Source organism: Schistocerca gregaria, chromosome 8, assembly GCF_023897955.1.
Source record: "Schistocerca gregaria isolate iqSchGreg1 chromosome 8, iqSchGreg1.2, whole genome shotgun sequence".
Classification (NCBI taxonomy): Eukaryota; Metazoa; Arthropoda; class Insecta; order Orthoptera; family Acrididae; genus Schistocerca; species Schistocerca gregaria.
Window position 1 is genome coordinate 491,252,430 of NC_064927.1, and position 20,879 is coordinate 491,273,308.

The 20,879-nt window shown below is 38.9% G+C and overlaps 1 protein-coding gene across 2 annotated transcripts in view; it reads right to left on the reverse strand.

Moving 5' to 3' along the window:
- LOC126285018 (SID1 transmembrane family member 1-like) overlaps positions 1-20,879 on the reverse strand; it is a 119,152-nt gene that overhangs the window by 75,094 nt on the left and 23,179 nt on the right. For both annotated transcript variants that reach the window (XM_049984329.1, XM_049984330.1), the window contains exons 5-8: positions 16,846-16,929; positions 13,065-13,294; positions 10,827-11,006; positions 912-1,059 (exon numbers count right to left, since the gene is read on the reverse strand). In XM_049984329.1, coding sequence (XP_049840286.1) covers positions 912-1,059; positions 10,827-11,006; positions 13,065-13,294; positions 16,846-16,929 — 642 coding nt within the window. The remainder of the gene's footprint in view (positions 1-911; positions 1,060-10,826; positions 11,007-13,064; positions 13,295-16,845; positions 16,930-20,879) is intronic.

The window sequence follows — 20,879 nt, forward strand, 5'->3', positions numbered from 1 at the left end:
ACACAAACACACACACACACACACACACACACACACACACGCTTTCGTTTGGTAAGTTACATCATCTTTGAAGGTCTCCTTCAATGCTTGTTGCAAGTGGCTCTCCTTTTTTTAAGTAACTTACCACAGCAATCACATATTTTGTAAAAATTTGTAATATTCTGTGATGACACTAGCATTTTGATCAAGGATCCAAAAATTTCATTGTACTACCTACCGTGAATTTCAACAAAAGACATTAACAATGTGAGCAGAACAAAATAAACACTCAAGTTAAATGTCATGTTACACGTAATGGATGATTTTTCCCCATTTGTGACCAGTTCTCCTCATAAGCACCATGAGAGATATTCTTTCATGAGGGTGCTTTATCTCAGTGCAGTGTCCATAAGTCAGAACAGGATATCTTCAGAATGATATTTATTGCATTTGCTACTATGTCCATGAATTGTTTCCATTTATTTCTGTATAGATGATCAATTTTTTCTGAAGATTACATTCTATGTATATTTTGTCATATTTTTCATATGCACATATATTTCACAGCCACAACTTATGGAATTTATGCATACATATGTCATAGGATTAAAGGTTTCCTAAATAACATGATTCAGTAAATCATAGTCATGAGTGAGAGCTGTAAGAGTGAAGCAGTAAATAACACATTGGAAGAGTGATGAGATCATTAATGATTATAATATGCATGAAAGAATAATCAGATATTTTCAGCATATTATCAGACTTGATAAATTGTCTGGCTGTTTTGTCTCTCATATCTACCTCATAACTTTCTCCAGTGAACTGAGAAACTGTGTAATAATGTGTTAATAGAAGAGGAATAGAAGAGGATGCGCTGAAGTGACTAAAAATACCACAACTCATTCACGTAACCAAATGATGATAATTCTTACCAACTGGTATGTGATGACAAGTTGAACAACAGGGAGCGAGTAAAAGACAGCAACTGTAAGTAAATTCCAAAGATACAACTGACTTTTTTGGCGCAATATTCTGGGATCCTTCCGAGCAAGGTCAGCAACATATAACACTGTCTTCGTTCTGAAAGCAAGAACAAACTATTTAATGTTCATTTTCATGGATTTTTCAAAATGACTGAAAAATTAATAAACACAATAAAAAATCGAGTTTGTCACATAATTAAATGAGCCACTGTATTGATATAAAATGTAGTGTTTTCATAGGCCATTCAAAAACTTTTATATACATGAGTGACTACTTACTAACTGGCAGCATATGTGCATACGTATACAAAATCTTATGACAAAAACCATTATTTTATATGGCATTACAACAAGTTAGATGTTTGTGTGGCAAACTGTTCACGTACTAAATACTAATTATTTATTGTGACATGATTGGAAGGTGTCAGCATGATGGAAAAGCTTTCAACACACACAGGTTCAAAATTTTATTTTCTAAAGTGAATCATATACAGTTTATAAAACTAGTGAAAGATGAAAGGTTTCCTGAATGTGGCCAACATTTGTAACTGTAACTGTTACTGAAAGAAGAGTCTCTATTAGTGGCTAGACGTTGATTCAGTAACAGATCTCTGATTTCAATGCTAGTAAAGTGAAAGATGCTTAAAAATGACTGCAAACATGTGGAGAGAGTGTTTTAACAGTAATATAGACCACAATAAATTCACATAACCACACACTTGTTTTACTTAAAAGTGAAACCTGCCATGTCACCATTAGTTATGCCCATCACACGAAGACTTTTAGTTAGTACAATATCCACTGCAGGGACAAAGGAAAACCCATCAATAATAATGAGTTGCAGTATTTGAGCCTAGTTGGATTATGCTGTTCTAATATACAATTAAGTTTCTTGGTGTAACTTCCCCACAACAGTGACTACTAGGGAACCAGGAGGTAAAGAGTGGGAATGGTTGAGAATCAGTGAAGGAACTGGTTGGTATCTTTGGCATGTGAGGCTACACAATGGTCAATTGGTTTGAAGTGTTGGTAAATGAAAGCCAAAATCCTTTCAGTGGGAGCACAATAACCAGCTACAATGGGGCATCCAGGATTGTTGGGTTTGTGTATTTTTGGAAGTACATAGAAGGTGGGTGTGTGGGATGTCATAGAGGTGGGGATGTTCCGGGAAGGGCCTACGACTTAAAGCAGACCAGAAGTCCAACATAACCTGCAGTCCCTGCTTAAAGCCTTAGGCCCTTCTCAGTATCTTTCCCCCGAATCTATTATCCTCCTCATACCTACGACACGATGCGTACACACCATCAACATACTCCACAAAATTCACAAACCCAACAATCCTGGATATCCCATTGTAGCTAGCCATTGTGCCTCCAATAAAAGGATTTTGGCTCTCATTGACGAACACCTCCAACCAAATGCCTATAATCTAGTCTCCCACAACAAAGATACCATCCACTTCCTTCAATGACTCTCCACCACCCTCATCCCTTTGTCTCCTGTTTCCCTACTGGTCACTGTTGACACCACTCCCATACACATCAACATTCTTCAGGTTCCAGGTCTTGCCACAATTGAACACTACCTTTACCAATGTCCTTCGGACCCCAAACCTACTACATCATTCCTCATATGCCTAACTGATTATATCCTAATACACAACAACTCTTCCTTTGAAGGGAAGGTATACAAACAAATCCGAGCCACAGCCATGGGCACCTGCATGACACCCTCCTATGCCAACCTGTTTATGGGCCACAAAGGGAAACCTTACTAGCCTCCCCAACCCCCAAACTGCTGATCTGATTCAGGTTCACTGGTGATATCTTCATGATCTGCTCCACGACCAACACACCCTTCCCTCATTCCTTCGCAACTCCAACACCTTCTCTTCTGTCCACTTCACCTGGTGCTCCTCAAACAAGTGTGCCACCTTCCTGGACATTGGCCTCCTCCTCTTTCATGGATCCATTCACACCTCTGTCAACATTAGACCCACCAACTACCAACAGTACCAGCATTTCAACAGCTGTCATCCCTTGCACATCAAAAAATCTCTCCCATACAGCCTTACAATCCAAGGGTAGCATATCTGCAGTGACAAGAACTTGCTTTCCCAGTATGCTGAAAGTCTAACCCAAGGCCTTCACAGACAGGCACTGTCTTCTAGATCTAGTGCACAAACACATTTCCCTTGTCATTTCCCCAACACACCCCCAATCCTGTCAGGACTTTACTTACCTATCATCCTGTCCCTGAAATGAGGGTATCTTACCCAAGATTCTTCTCTTGACTCCTAAAGCATTGTTGCATCACACACCCAACCTCTACAGCACCCTAGTCCATCCCTATGCCACTCCCAATTCCAACCCTTTGCCACAGGGATCACATAACTATGGAAGACTCAGAGACCCAGGCGCAAGACCTACCCAATCCACCCATACAGCATTTCCTTCTTTTCAGTCCTGTCGTATGCTTATCCTACTCCATCAGAGACCGGGCTACTTGTGAAAGCTGCAATCACTGTATAGGTCTTTATATTGGTATGAGTATCAACTGACTGTCCACCAGGTTGAACAGCCACTGCCAAACTGTGGCCTAGAGCAAAGTACACCAACCTGCAGCTGAACACAATATGCTTGATTTAAATGACAGCATCAAAATCTTCTTCTCCACTCCACTGCATTTCCGTTCCCCATTTTTCCTGCCATACCCCACCTATTGATACTCAATACTGTGCCTGGCAGTCCCATCAGGCCACCATTTAGTCCCTGCACACCTCACCTGACAGCACTCTTCTCTCCCCTCACCCGTACACTGCAATTTCTCCCCCTTCCCCAGCCCACTCCAGATTGCTATTCACATGACACTTGCATTCTGATTGGAGCTACCAGAAGTAGCTGTCATGTATAAATTATGTGTGCTTGCTTGTATGAATATGTGTGTGTGTGAGGTTTTTTTCTCCAATGATGATGAATACTTTGACCGAAAGCTGCAATATGTAACGGTCTTTTTGTTGTGCCTATCTGAAAATCAATGGATCATCTTTAGGGTAAGTAGCAATCCACCCTTTTTCATGATACTGCTGATGTTCCAATGTTACAACCTGAAGTTTCCACTGTTTGATTTTGTTATATTCTTACTTGAAAATAAAATACAGTGAAACTGATAAACAAAAGTTAATGGCAACTTGTGAATCCACAAGAAGAGATATAGGTGAAATTTCACAGTCAGATCTTGGGCACAGAGTTGTTCAAATATGGTAGGGAGTACTTGTCATATGTAACATAGATGAATAGATCACAATCTACCATCCCATATCTCATAGGACAGTCCAATGTTGAAGAAAAAATGGATAAATGCAAAATAATCAATTGTACATTTATAATTGTTTTCATGTAGGAGGATCCTACTATCATACTACCTTCTGAGTAGTATACAAATTCATAAATCAATAATACTGAAATAGGTAAAGGTATAGTAAAGGTAAAGGTAACGGTAAAGGCAAAGGTAAAGGCAAAGGCAAAGGTAAAGTTCTGAGCCTGATCAACTACCGTGTCATCCTCTGTGAATGGTGTAATTGAATGTGGTATGGAGAACAAGTGGACAGCACAATGCTCTCCCAGTCTTTCATTTTGGGACCACCATTAATCATTGTCCGCAAAGTTGAAGTGCCTCATACCAGTCCTCCCAAAAAGGTAAACTTCCGTGCAGTACCGGTAATCGAACCCAGTTCCTCCATGCAGCAGTCAGTCACGCTGACCTCTCAGCTGTGGAGGCAGACAATATTGAAATAAGCATTTCTGTTATAGAAAAACAAATTAAAATACTCAAATTGAACAAGGTGGCAGCCCCTCATCAAATTCCAAATTCGTATTTATTAACTCTTGGGTAGATGAAAGATTTATAAGGGAGGTAAAAGAGAAGATGCAGATGGGGTCTTAGGAAGGATTCCTCTAGATGGCCCATGAATAGGTTAGCATTGGATGGTGTCATGCGGGTGCCCATAGCCGTACCACGGGTTTGTTTTTAGGTAATGCCTTCAAAGGAGAAGTAATTGTGGGTGATGATATAGTTGGTCATGGAGACTAGGAAGGAGGTTGTTGGTTTGGAATCCATAGGGCATCTGGAAAGGTAGTGTTCGATAGCAGTAAGGCCATGGACATTAGGAATTTTAGTGTACAGGGAGGTGGCATTAATAGTGACGAGCAGGGCACTGTGTGGTAAAGGTAAAGGAACTGTGGAGAGTCGATCAAGGAAATGGTTGGTATCTTTTATATAGGAGGATAGATTCCAAGTAATAGGTTGAAGGTGTTGGTCTACAAGAGCAGAGACTCTCTCAGTGGGGGCGCAGTAACTGGCCACAATGAGGCGTCCTGGGTGGTTGGGTTTATTGACTTTAGGAAGCATGTAGAAGGCGGGAGTGCGGGGAGTGGTAGGAGTAAGTAGAGAGATGGACTCTGGGGAGATGTTCTGGGATGGGCCTAAGGATTTGAGTAGTGACTGGAGATCCTGCTGGATTGCTGGAATGGGATCACTGTGGCATGGTTTGAAGGTGGAAGTATCTGAAAGCTGACGGAGTGCCTATCACGGCTCAGCATCTCCGCTGTATGGTGAGTAGCAACTTTCCTTCTCTCGTATCATTACATTCCATCCTGGATTTTCCATTGTATGGTCTGCTTCAAGTAGTTATCTATTTTATGAAAGATGTCACTGAAACACCCCTTGATACACTTGTTTGACTTCATGAGCCCAGGACCATTGCTACATGTGATAAATTTGTGATTTACACAGTTTGATAGTTAAATTATGTATTAATACAAAACAGTTGTTCTAATTTTATCCCAATGTACTATGAAAAATCTATGGTGTGGCCACGAACTGCATGCACAAAATCTTTTTTGCTTCAAATTGTTCAGTTTCTCAAAACATTTGCCTTCAAAAATTTATATACTTTTGCAAGCATTCAAACCAATTCTGAAAATATTTTTGTCACTCTGGTGTAGAGTAATCAAACACAGTTTCAAATGGTTCAACAGCTTTTTGAGATGATGAAAATCAGGTTGCCCATGAAATTTTTGCTTGATGTAAGCAAACAAAAACAAGTTGTTGGTCATTAAATAGGGTAGACACAGACAATGTGACATTCATTCTGTGTTCTCCTCTGTTTATAATCAGTTGTTTGATGGGCTGAGTCACAACTGGCATTGTCACAATGAAGAATGACGCAACATTTTTTTTGTCATTTATCCCAACTTCACAGTAAATTGTCATGTGCTAGTTAGCATTAACAATTACACAGTCCTCTAAGGAAATGGTCACAAAATGTCCATGTAAACATCTTGGAAGACCCAAAAGAATTGATTGCTGTTTTAGTTTCCCACTCAAACAAATACATCCAAGTTTTGTCATGTGAAACAATGTTGTATAAAAATTTTGCATTTCCCAGGCTGAATTTTTTTAAGTGTTTCTGTGAACGACGAGACACAAGGCTGTTTATGAGCTTCAGTCAAATTATGCAGGATCCATTCAGAGCATACTCACTGTAAACAAGCTGTTTGGTCAGTTTTGCCATTGTTTTAACAAAAACAAATGACTTGTGCTATTATATAACACTCTGCAAGAGTGATGTGTAACACTATGTTTACCTTTCTGATGAATGATACTTGTTAACAATAAAACAAAACAATAAATTATTATACAGGATAGCACAACTGTGTGAATTTACTATTTCTTTTTATGTGGTGAGCCATGTTGAGGGGACAGGCTTGTCAAGTTGGGACAGTGATCACAGTAACTTTGCAAGAGGAAGAACTTGTGTGGGCATATGCTCATAACATCACTGGCCCACACTGGAGTAGTGCATTGACTTAGAAATAAAAGCAAAACCCAAAAAATAATGGGATCAACTTTGTAATATAAAGGAAGATAGTATTGTAACATTTATTCTGAACTGCCAAGTTGACACTCACATTCTGAGTTAAGATATTACTGTTAATGTTATTGAAGTATCAACTGTTTGTAATGAATGTACGACTTGAAGAATATATGGCACATATCCTTATAAGAGGCATCATATTATTTAATTAAAAAAAGATATTGTATGTGTTGTGTACATAGTTCCGCGTAGTCAGTGCATACACAACTTTCCCGTTAGAGTGCGCCCCGCTAAGCATAACAGCGCAGGTGCAGGGCTCGTCTGTCTCCGCACTACGAGATGGTGCTGCCATAGAGATGGATCAAATTCTGCTTCTGCCGATCCACGTATTAATATGCAACGCAGCCAATGAGATTGCTGCTAACGTAGAACCTTTTCTCCTCACAGATCACACTCGCACAGTGATACATGAACGCGCGAGGCATTATAATGAGTGTACAGACCTCCGATTAGTCAATCTGCATCAGTCTGTACCAGTCTGCATTGATCTGTACCATTCTGTAAGAGTTCTACATTTGTCTGTACCAGTCTATAGTCAAGTTTCAGTCTGTGCCTAATAAGATTACCATATTCCTGTACATAGCTGTGAAGATAAATGTATAGACACTTTTGTCAAGTATCAGAGATATATGTGAGAATAAGATTAACGTACCCATACCAAAGGAACTTCAGATTGTCAATTGTAAATAGCATCCAGAACCAAGTAAGTAATTTTTGTGCTTGTTATTATTTTAATAAGTATGTGTGAAAATTAATCACGTTCTGTTTAAAGTTGGTTACCGTCGACCTGCTACACGCTTGTGGCATTTCTATCGTCTGACCTAATGGCAGAAGATAAACACGCCACGATAAGACCACAAGACATATTGCTGACACTTGCCTACTTCGTTAGAGCGACAAGTCAAATAATCTGATGGTATGTGTACCGAAGGTCTTACAGTGAGAACACCACAGTACACTAAATTCTTGTCTTCCAGCGGACATTGCATAATTTGGTGAAGAAAATTGCAAATTGATACATCAACAGTAAACAGTACGTGAGCAGAATAATATTTATCAGTCACTGCTCAAGATAAAATCTAAGCTTCAAGGATGAGTAATGAGAACATTGTAGACAAATTTTAAAAGAATAGTACTTTCACACGTCCATAGTTTCATCTAGTGGTTGGTGGTAAAATCTTAAAAGGCAGCCCTTTTACCAAGAGTGGAGGCCTTTAAGGCCTGAATCATCACTGCAAATTTCCGTATAAAAGTCACCAGTGCCAGCAATAACATGTGCTATCTGTAACCAGAGACACTGTGATTAGATTGACTTTCAGCAGAGAGCTTAAACTGCAAGCATACAGCATTAGCACCCTTCATCAGCAGATATGTTAAGGATAGCTCATAGTTTTGAATTCACTCTCTGACTGGGAGAGAAACTCGTATGTGAAGAGCATGTATCCGCACTGCATGTAGTGTAGCACTACACAGGCAAATAAGCATCATCATTACACACATCAAAGTCGAAAAGGAACATTTTCCTCATACTTTGAAGCAACTCCTGTCACAGGACTTGAGTGATAAGCAGCAACCAAATATGGCATTTACACATTGGCGGAATTTTGTATGTAGTCTGTTTCTTCTCCTTTCAACAAAATACTGCTGGCAGTGTGGCCTCGGCAACCAGACACTGCATTCATGTGTGTCTGAGTTGCGTTTGCATGAGTTTGTGGGTGTGTGTTTGTCCATTTCCAATGAAGGCCTCACTGGCCAAAAGCCTACTTTCTGACAGGCTTTTTGTTGTGCCTATCTGCGACTTAGCATCTCCATTATATAAGGAGTAGTAACTATCCTTTTCATATACTGTAAAATAAGCTATATGAATTGGAAATACAGGGGTGGTGAACAAGTGGTAGCAGTCATATTTAGCAAGTACAGTACAAATGACTGAAATTACACATACACCAAGTAGCTCTAACGACACTGAAAAACATACCTCTGACTCAAAATACAGGGTGTACATAAAGCCCTGTAACACTTTCAATTATTTATTGCACAAAAACTACATGTTGCACAGATGACATACATATTGCATTTTGAAGAGAAGCTCTGAAAGTATTTTTTACAAACATTCGATATGCGAACCATGAGTGACCCAGCAGACGTCAATAAGGTAATCTAATTCTTGCCATACCCAGCCCAGTGTGGCATCGTCGACTGTGGCAGTCGCTTCCCATATTCTCTCCCGGAGCTCTGCTACATCACATGGTAGAGGCGGTATGTACACCAGATCTTAATGTGACCCCACAGAGAAATGTCACACAGAGTGAGATCTGGTGATCAGGGAGGTCATTTCATGAAATTCCAACACACAGATAGCTCTCTCCACACCTGAACTCACCATGTTTGTGACTAGCACTGACTATCACCAAATTACCAAGCTACGCTGTGGCGGTATACACAAAAAAACTTTCAGTGTTTCTCTTCAAAATGACATATGTATGATACCTGTACAATGTTTGGTTCTTCTGTAATAAATAATTTAAAGTGTTCCCAGACTTTATGTACACCCTGTATATAAATCTAGGCATACCACAGAGCACTTTGCTAGGTTCGGAATTGTTCATAATTTACATTAACAATTTCCCACCAAATACCTACCATAGGCAAACAATATTGTTTGCAGATGACCGTAACATACTGATCACTGCCAAGTCACCAGAAGTACTAAGAGAAAAAGCTGAAGAAACACTTAGCAATTTATACAAGTGGGCAACAAACGATAAAGTCACACATAATATAAAGAAAATAAGCACTATGAACTTCTACATAAACAAAGAACACATTATGATAAACTGAAAACAAATAACGAATTCATAATATTTGTGGAAAGCAGAAAATTTCTTGGAATGCTTGTTCACTGTCAATTAAAGTGAGAAGAGCATGTAAAAATACTTGCATCAGTATGCGATACTTCACGTATCAGATCAGTGTATTTTGCTTGCATTCATTCTGATATTAGTTATGACTCAATTTTTGGGGGATTGAATAGGAAAAATATTTGTGCTGTACAGCCAGGTGACAAAAGGCACAGGATAGTGATATGCTCACATATACAGATGGTGGTAGTATCATGTACACGAGGTATAAAAGGACAGGACAGTGCACTAATGGAGCTGTCACTTGTACTTAGGTCATTCATGTGAATAGGGACATAACTATGGCTGCACGATGGGAATTAACAGACTTTGAAAGCCGAGTGGTAGTTGAGAAGCTAGATGGATGGGGCATTCCATTATGGAAATCATTACAGAATTCAATATTCCTCGGTCTAAAGTGTCAAAGAGTGTGCTAAGAATATCACATTTCAGGTATTACCTCTCACCCAGGACAATGCAGTGGCCGACGGACCTTCACTTAATCATCGACAGCAGAGGCATTTGCGTAGAGTTGTCTGTGCTAACAGACAAGCAACACTGCTTGAAATAACCGCAGAAATCAATGTGGAACATATGATGAGTCTATCCATTAGGACTGTGCAGTGAAATTTGGTGTTAATGGGCTATAGCAGCAGATGACCGATGCAAGTGCCTTTGCTAACAGCACAACATATTTCTTAATGTTCTGTTCATTACATTTGTTCTTTTTTCATGCTGGGATTATCTTTGTTATTTCCATCTTGACAGTGCACAAATTAGCATTACTGGGTCTGAGTAACATTAAAATCCTGGGTATTTCTATGGCAGATGCACAGTGAAGAGTTCTATACAGTTTAAAGAGTGCATATTCCTTTTGATTTTAAATGAATAGCAACTCATCTACACAAATGTAAGAAGTGCTATTGCCACACAAATTGCAAAATGTGAGGAATGGTATATCATACAGGACACAAAATGGAAGGAATTATATCACCACACAAATTGCAGTACATAAATGAACCTCACCGAAATATATCCTTGTCCATTTCTGCATCATGTAGAACATCAATATCAGTTTCATCCAGTGATGAATCTGAAGCAGCCCTTGGAATTGTGCTTGTACTCTCACTGCCTGGTGAAAACACAGAGGGGAGTGTACATTCATCATCCAATACATCAGAAGTGGAAGGTAAACTCCTTCGAAGCCTGGGGGGGGAAAAAAAAAAACACGCCACTCAGACTATGACTCTGAAAGCTGAAATCTATAAATATTTTATGTGAATGGGGAATACTATGCAACTTGATACTCAAGTACATATTATAGGACAGAATTAAAATTATTAGTCATCATTTGTTAACAAGAGAAATGTTACCAGTCAGCTTCAAAGGGAAACAGTTATAAGAAAGAGATGTGTCAGGTGGGTAGCATAAGCAACATATATGTTTTGTAAAGAAACTTTGCTAATGAAACAAGTACACACACACACACACACACACACACACACACACACACACACACACACTGTCCCTAGGTGCTGGAGCCCACTGCAACTGCATCTGATGTGAGCAGCTATCTTCTGGGATAGGTAGTGGGGGTAAGGAGGCAGCACAGACCACGAAGGTAGAGGGATAGCAGGTTACAGTTGAGGGTATAGAATCCCCGGATCGCCTGATACAAAATTACCCATCCTTGGCTGCGACACCTCCCTCTATACGACTTCTACCTGTTCACACTGGGTCAGTCCATAACCCTCATCAACTTTATATTGCACAGCCATATAAGTCAGGCCCAAACTTCCTTGAAATTCCTCCTCTCCATCCATAACCTCATGTAGGAACAGAGTGAGTTGGCTTTTGCAGGATCTCCATTTGCAGAAACCATGTTGATTTTTGGGGAGATTTTTGTTCTCCAAAAATGCCATAATATGTAAGCATAAAACAAGTTCCATATTTCTGCAACAGACTAATCTCACCACTATAAGCCTATAATTATGTGTATTTTTCTCAAAAATGTGAACAACCTACCCTTTTTGCCAGTCACTAGGTACCCTTTGTTGCTCCAGGGACCTACAATAAAACTGCTGCTGCTAGGGGAGCAAGTTCTTTCCCGTAATCTTTGTGGTTGCCAATGGAACTGTGATGAAAATCAGCTGATAACACTGACACAGATCTGACGAAAAGTCATATCTTCTAAACTGAAACACTATGAGCTAAAACTTACAGAGTAAAAGTTAAATTTTGTTCCTGTTTGTTTCAACCTAATTGAACACCTATTTTCTTTCATCTGTTCTTTATTTCTTCAAGTCTCTTTTTCCTACTTAATATTCAGAAACGGTGAAATGCTGAAACTTGGCAGTGGTGGACACTTTTCTGGGTTTCTATTAACTGGATTAGTAGCTTAAAATTATATAATCTATTTAATCTGTATTTCTCCAAGTGAGAATATGTATGTCTGAATAACTTACCTTATTAATGATGTAAGAAATAAACTTCCACATGGGAAAAATATATTAAAAACAAAGATTCCAAGACTTACCAAGCGGGAAAGCGCTGGTAGACAGGCACAATAAAATAACACACAAACACACACACAAAATTACTAGCTTTCGCAACCAACGGTTGCTTCTTCAGGAAAGAGGGAAGGAGAGGGAAAGACGAAAGGATGTGGGTTTTAAGGGAGAAGGTAAGGAGTCATTCCAATCCCGGGAGCGGAAAGACTTACCATAGGGGGAAAAAAGGACAGGTGTACGCGCGCGCGCGCACACACACACACACACACACACACACACACACACACACACACACACACACACACACACACACACACATATCTCCATCCGCACATGTATGTTATAACCAGTACCCAGGGCAAATCTTTCAGAAAATATGCAAATTCAACTTTTGCCTGTTCAATGACACACTGGCATTTTTAAATGTATGGCTATGATGAAAAAACACACAACACATATCTCCATCCGCACATGTACGTGCGGATGGATATGTGTGTGTGCGAGTGTACACCTGTCCTTTTTTCCCCCTATGGTAAGTCTTTCCGCTCCCGGGATTGGAATGACTCCTTACCCTCTCCCTTAAAACCCACATACTTTCGTCTTTCCCTCTCCTTCCCTCTTTCCTGAAGAAGCAACCGTTGGTTGCGAAAGCTAGAAATTTTGTGTGTGTGTTTGTGTGTTATTTTATTGTGCCTGTCTACCAGTGCTTTCCCACTTGGTAAGTCTTGGAATCTTTATTTTTAATATAACTTACCTTATTAAATAGACAACAGAGATGGCAATAGAGAAGATATAAAACAGTGCAAAGGCGGCAATTGCAACACATGCTGCTACAAGATACTTCTGGTAAGTAATGCTGGGTGAAAGTGAGAAAGAGAGTGTCTTGTTTCTAGGCTTTATAATTGGATGGTCTGGTCCAGAGCAATCCACATCATCTCCTTTCACCACAAAGACCACATAGAATCCCAAAGGAAATGCATCCCTCTGTAAAAAAAAAAAAAACAAACAGGTTTCTGAGTCATGTAAGAACACAATGTGAAGAAGTTAATTGAAGAGAGTGATTATAGTGGGACTAAACATGAAGCTTCATAATTTTTGAGAATTATGTTAGACTGAAGTCTGAAGTATGAGTATTTCAAGTGCAAATAGGGTGACTAGGATGTTACAGACGGTATGATTTAAATGCAATAATACAATAATAATAGAGAATATATGGTCAGTTTATGATTATAAAGGGCCCTAACAAACTTGTCTTTTGATCAATGAGTTCATTACCTAGCTGAAAGTTATTGTGGACTGCTTTCCAGTGAACATATAACGAGATAGCAACCCTAATTAGTTAGCTCTACGAGCTATTGGAGTAAAAAAAGAAATCAGTGCATTAGTAGCACAATAGTACATAACACTTATCTGTCTGACAACCTACTCAAATTTTTGAACCCAATTATGATGCCCGTTTCTAACCTGTGAAATTCTCCATTGACATTTTATCATATTGTATATCAATGCAGCACAAGGTTATTTATGTTTCCTTGTATAGAGCATACGCAGATGTTTGTGCCTTATTGAGTAACAGAATTTGCTTCTCAACATTTGACTAACCATTGAAGCGTTAGAAAGTTTAAAATTGCAAAAAGAGCCACCAATTATATTTCTTATTTTCTAACTTGGTTAAAGAGACATTTCAGACAAAGCAAAGTAAGAATACACATCTGTTTACTTTATTCTATCTAGTCCCATTTATAACCAGCGACCAGTGCAAATCTTTCAGAAAATATGCAAATTCAACTTCTGCCTGTTCAATGACACACTGGCAGTTTTAAATGTATGGCTATGATGAAAAAACACAAAATACGTGGGATGAGGGGAGATGAGAATGAAGTTGGGTTTGTGTCTTTCAATACGCACACATACCTATCTGTGTGATATTTCCATAATTCATATGCAAATGGAACAAAGAAGGGAAAAAATTATCCTCCACCAGTGTTGCCACAAGTTTCCCCGAGTGAAATTCCCTGATGTTTCCCTGATTTTCAGACAAGTTTTATCATTTTTCCCTGATAAATTTTGAGATCTTAAGGGTAAATAAAGACATAAGTTCACAAGAAAATGTAAGGACTTCTGTATTTCTAAATGTCTAAGCAAAACTGTTAGTACTAACAGCAACATCTTTTGTAATGAATTGTTTTTAAATGGAGAAAGCAAGCAAAATGGTATGTATGTTTCATTATGACCACTGATGTTATTTTATTTCAATAAAGTGAAACACATTTGATGACAAAAATACACATTTTGTTGCAGTCGCAAGACAGATTTAAAATACTTTCACTGCTTTCAGAAATAACCTCAGAAAAAAGTAGGCCTCTTGAAAGAAATGTATAAGGTGCGGAGGAGTTGTGTAAGCCAACATCATAGTTGACTACAAATAAAATGTTCATTATTGTCAGTTATTACTCACTGTGTTATGTCTATTATTCTACAGGTATTGTGTAATTTTTCTTTCAAGAAAAACAGGAGTACACAGTGTACAAACTACCAGCAACTGCCACAATTTTCTTCTTCTTATCCTCCATTCTTGCTAATATATAAGCTACTTTCAAAGTGCCAAAATGTACTAGAATAAATAAAATGTATATAAAATGCTGCACAGTACACTGTACTTGCAGTGAGACAGTTGCAATTCCTGAAATCCATTGCCTGTGGCCTTTGACCTATTGAGGAGCACCACAGTCCTGGGTCCATGAATAAACCACGAAAATCTGATGCATTACATCATACACAGGCAGGACAGAACAGTGAGACTAGATCCGATAGGCAGGGCCTGAAATTAGTGGGAAACTATGGGTTTGAGATCGGCAAGCCCGATCCGTTAGGTATACCCACAGCAATGGCCTGCGGTTTTGGCCCGTCATGGAAAGTCCACTCATGGAGCCGGCTATTCATGTGTCAGAGACACCATGTTGATGAAATGAGACCACGGTGATCACCCATGCAACAGATAACTTGCACAAATACTCTGAGAATCAATACTAATGAGGATAGGTAGCAACTCACTGTAAAGGTGATTACTGAGCCACAGAAAAGACAATCACACTCTCACAACTAATTTTTTGGCCATAGCCTTTGTCAGAAAATGAGAGCGCACACACATTCACACAATCGCTCAGACACAACTGTTGTCTCCGGTTGCTCTGTCAACAATCTCTGAGAATCAGATCCAAACAAACCAATCCTCACACCTCCCAGCCTCTCACCAGCCACGCTAGCAGCAAGCAGTGGTGGCAGCACTGACTGCAAGCTGAGTGGAGGGGTGGGAAGGGGAGAAGCAGTAAGAATGAGAGAGTAGAAAAGCAGCACATGTACTCAGTTGCGCCCATGAACGAACTATTTCATGAAACTGGGCCAAAGGCGAGATTTTTCCAGTGTTTTTTCATATTTACCTGATTTTCAGAACTTGTGGCAACCCTGTCCACCAATGGAGAATACACCACGTGTCTCTCCTAAGAGTCATCAGGTGCATTTTCTCTGGTGCTTCAGCATCTATACGCAATTCCATTTCTACATTGGTAGCTAGAGTCAGCTCAAATAATTACTGCTCATCACATCTTTCATGTAATTTCCAGTGACAAAAGAAAGCATTGGTTTGTTTCCCATTATAAACATAATTATTTTTTAAATCAGAATTTTATGTGCCGATTCGATAGCTGGGGTCCAAAATTAGTGTATTCTACATGAAGAATAAAAAGCAAGGTGGCAGTAACTCTGTAGTGCTGTCGCTGTTGGAGTAATGATTGTTCTTGGAGTTTTTCTGTCCCTGTTAATGCATATCAATGAAACAAATATAGCACTAGACTAATCTGAGACCACTCTATCATATGGGCAAGTAAAATATCACTTAAAAATAATTTTGTTTGCAATGGGAAACAAAACTAGCTTTCCATTGCCATTATATCACATGAAAGATGTGGTAAGCACTGTTTGCTTGGCCTGACTCCAGCTAAACAATGGAGAAATGAAATTGCATATTTATGGTAAAACACCAGAGAAAATGTTCCTGATTACTCTTAGGAGAGACATGCTGTACATGAAAATACTGCATAGAATCCAATTTTCTCTTATTTTAGTCTCTTTCATGCCAGTAGCCTCATATTTTTCACACAGTGAAGTGTTTTAGCTTTCATTAACCCTGTGTTGAGAAAGCTTATTACTTGAGGCATATAAGTGATAATATTATTGACAACAATCATTCCGAAATTCATCAATCCCCTTCCACTCCCACTCCACCGGCCCTCATGCCACTGTATTGGTCACTAACTATGTAGCTCAGTTTACAAATTTTTTCATCTTTTTCACTGGAAGAATGAATCAATAGCCCTAAAGCTATAAAGATTGTACTAAACATCTTCGTGCTTTATTGCTCTTATATTAAATATAGATCTTGCAAGTAAAGTGACTTCAGATTTCTTTCATATAACTCCAGCTTTCATTCTTCTCTTTTATTTCTCGAAAAAGATAAACATTTTAATTGCACTAACCGGTAAGGTTATACCTCCACGAACATTCACTGTCTCCCAGAAGCCTTCAAAATGGACATTCTGCTCGAGGTCAAACACCGGGCACTGTAAAAAATTAAAATAAAAACATAAAAAATTATTCTACACAGAACTGGTGAGATAAAATCATAGATGATTCATTCATGTAGCTTAAAGTCTGTGTATTACAGTGCACAAATTCTTTAGATAAGAAACAGGTTATTCTCAAAGATATTGGCACTTTTAATATAGATTGACTATAGAAGGAGGAGTTAAGTCTATCTCCAACTGGGGAGAAATTTTGTGCTGTATCATAATAAGAGTGTAATTTGTTTTTCATTTTAAATTAGGCATCTTGCACTTAGTTAAACAGAAATCTGTTTTATTTTTCATTTCCACTGTAGCTTAGCCATATACTCAATTTCTTTTTTAAAAACTGGTTTGGAACAATGTTTTTGTTAGTGCAGTGTTGTAATTGAGGAGTCTGGGAGAGCGGCAACACATTTTCTTTCTATTTATTTTTTCCTGCAATATGCTGGAGGATGTTGACAATCTACTTCTACAGATCACACTAAACTGTAGAATTCACATGCGAGGTTAAAGGTCACATGCAAGGTGCAGTCACATGAGCAAGGCAAGCCTTGTGGTAGCGAATTGATATATTTTTACAATATTCAGGAACTAGAAAGGTCAAAAACAATTAAATATTTTCAATATATACATCTACAACTGCACTCTGCAAAACCACCATTAGGTGCATGGCAGAGGGTATGTTCCATTGTACCAGTTATTAGGGTCTTCCCATTCCATTTAAGTATGGAATGCAACAAAAATGATTGTCTGAATGCCTTTGTGTGTGCTCTAATTATTCTTATCTTATCCTCACGGTTCCTACGTGAGTGATATGTAGAGGGTTGTAGTATATTCCTAGAGTCATCATTTAAAGCTGGTTCTTGAAACTTTGTTAGTAGACTTTCTCCGGATAGTTTACATCTATCTTCAAGAGTCTTCCAGTACAGTTTCTTCAGAATCTCTTTGACACCCTCTCACAGATCAAACAAACTTGTGACCACTCATACTGCCCTCCTCTGTATGCGATCAATATTCTCTGTCAGTTCTATTTGGGGTAGTTCCCACACACTTGAGCAACATTCCAGAACAGGTCGTATGAGGGATTTGTAAGCAATCTCCTTTGTAGACTGACTGCATTTCCCAGGATTCTACTAATAAATTCTGAAGGTGGCAAGGGTAAAATACAGGGAGCGAAAGGCTATTTACAATTTGTACAGAAACCAGATGGCAGTTATAAGAGTCGAGGGACGTGAAAGGGTAGCAGCAGTTGCGAAGGGAGTGAGACAGGGTTGTAGCCTCTCCCTGATGCTATTCAATCTGTATATTGAGCAAGCAGTAAAGGAAACAAAAGAGAAATACGGAGTAGGTATTAAAAATCCATGGAGAAGAAATAAAAACTTTGATGTTCACTGATGACATTGTAATTCGGCCAGAGACAGCAAAGGACTTGGAAGAGCAGTTGAATGGAACGGACAGTGTCTTGAAAGGAGGGTATAAGATGAACATCAACAAAAGCAAAACGAGGATAATGGAATGTAGTTGAATTAAATCGGGTGATGCTGAGGGAATTAGATTAGTAAATGAGACACTTAAAGTAGTAAAGGAGTTTTGCTATTTGGGGAGCAAAATAACTGATGATGGTCGAAGTAGAGAGGATATAAAATGTAGACTGGCAATGGCAAGGAAAGTGTTTCTGAAGAAGACAAATTTGTTACCATCGAGTATTGATTTAACTGTCAGGAAGTCGTTTTTGAAAGTATTTGTATGGAGTGTAGCCATGTGTGGAAGTGAAACATGGACGATAAATAGTTTTGACAAGAAGAGAATAGAAGCTTTCGTAAATGTGGTGCTACAGAAGAATGCTGAAGATTAGATGGGTAGATCACATAACTAATGAGGAGGTATTGAATAGAATTGGGGAGAAGAGGAGTTTGTGGCACAACTTGACTAGAAGAAGGGATTAGATGGTAGCACATGTTCTGGGGCATCAAGGGATCACCAATTTAGTACTGGAGGGCAACGTGGAGGGTAAAAATCATAGAGGGACACCAATAGATGAATACACTAAGCAGATTCAGAAGGATGTAGGCTGCAGTAGGTACTGGGAGATGAAGAAGCTTGCACAGGATAGAGTAGCATGGAGAGCTGCATCAAATTAGTCTCAGGACTATAGACCACAACAACATCAACAACAACAGGTTTTTGGTAGATTTTCATCAATCAAAATATTTTGTCTGTTTGGACCACTTGGTTTAAAATGAATAATATTAGGTCTTTCTATGTTTACTTCGTGGTTCTCTCTTTCAAAGTGAGCTCTCGCCTTTTCAATAATGTCATGTATCTCTTCAATTGGATGGATTCATTGTCTGCATAGCTGACACCAGATGTATCGTCTGCGTACGTAGTGATCAATTGCTTATTGTCAAGAGAACTTAGGAAATCGTTTACATAGTATATGAATAGGACTGGACCTAAAGTAAAGCCCCGAGGAACTCCAAATTGTATATTTCTTATACTTTACATTCTCCTCTCTGGTATTTCTCCATTAGTGTACATTATCTCTGTGCCCTGTTGTCTACCCTTTAAATATGTTTCTAGCAATTGCATGAGTTTTCCAGTGACATCACTTTTCACATTTTTTGATAAAAGCCCGTCATGATGTACTCTACAAAGGCTCTTGAGAGGTCCAGGAAATTATTTTTCAAGTACATTATGGACAAATTGTACTGCTGGCGATGTAGTACTTTGGGTCTCTTCTGAAACCATGCTGGAAATCACTTAATATGTCAGCATTGTTGTAATGTTCCAAGATTTTTTTAAATATTATTTTCTCTATCAGTTTGCTGGAAGTTGAGATTAGCGCAATGGGTCTGTAGTGCTGTAGATGCTTTATTTCCCCCTTTTTGTGTATTGGTTTATCTATGAAAAGTTTCAACTTGTCAGGAAACACACCGTCACTGAGAAGACAGTTTTTTGGATGAACTAGTGGTTTCATTAGTCCACATTTAGGTTTCTTCAGTAGCTATGGAGAAGTTTCATCTAATCTTGCTCATCTTTTGTTTCTGAGGTTATTAATAAGCTCTAGAACATCATATGTGCTTACTGCGGGTATTGTACTGCAGTTCTGTTTGTTATAGGACTCAAACGAGTGCCGTGTATCCTGTTTCATAGAGACATCATTTTCAACAGTATCTATGAAGAAATAATTAAAAATATTGCTGACTAGAAGAGGATCAGATATCTTCATTATTCAGAGTTAATTGTACATTATTAATTTTAGTTTCTGTTTCATTGTTTCTGATTTTATTTACAACTGGCCAGCAAGTCTTTGAAACATTATCTGAATCTCATACCTGTTGGCTGATTCTTTCTGATCTTACTCTCTTGACTTCTTTGTGGTACTTATATGAGGGTAGGTCAAATGAAAACCTTAAATATTATTTATTGTGCAGAAGTGGTATAAAGCTGTATCACTTTCCAACATAATCTCCCCCACGCTCAATGCAAGTCCTCCAGCACTTACAAAGTGCATAAATTCCTTTAGAAAAATATTCCTTTGGTAGTCCACGCAACCCTCATGCACCGCATGGCATACCTCTTCATCAGAGCGGAACTTCTTTCCTCCAATTGCGCCTTTGAGTGGTCCAAACATATGGAAACCACTTGGGGCAAGGTCTGGTGGATGAGGAAGACACTCAAAATGCAGGTCTGTGATTGTTACAAGTGATGTACAGGCAATGTGCGGCCTTGCATTGTCATGTTGCAAAAGGACACCTGCTGACAGCAACCCATGTAGCTTTGATTTGATTGCAGGCCGCAGATGATTTTTTAGGAGATCTGTGTATAACTGGTGACAGTGGTCCCTCTAGGCATGTAATGCTCCAAAATGACACCTTTTTCATCCCAAAAGAGAGTCAGCATAACCTTCCCTGCTGATGGTCCTGTTCATAACTTCTTTGGTTTTG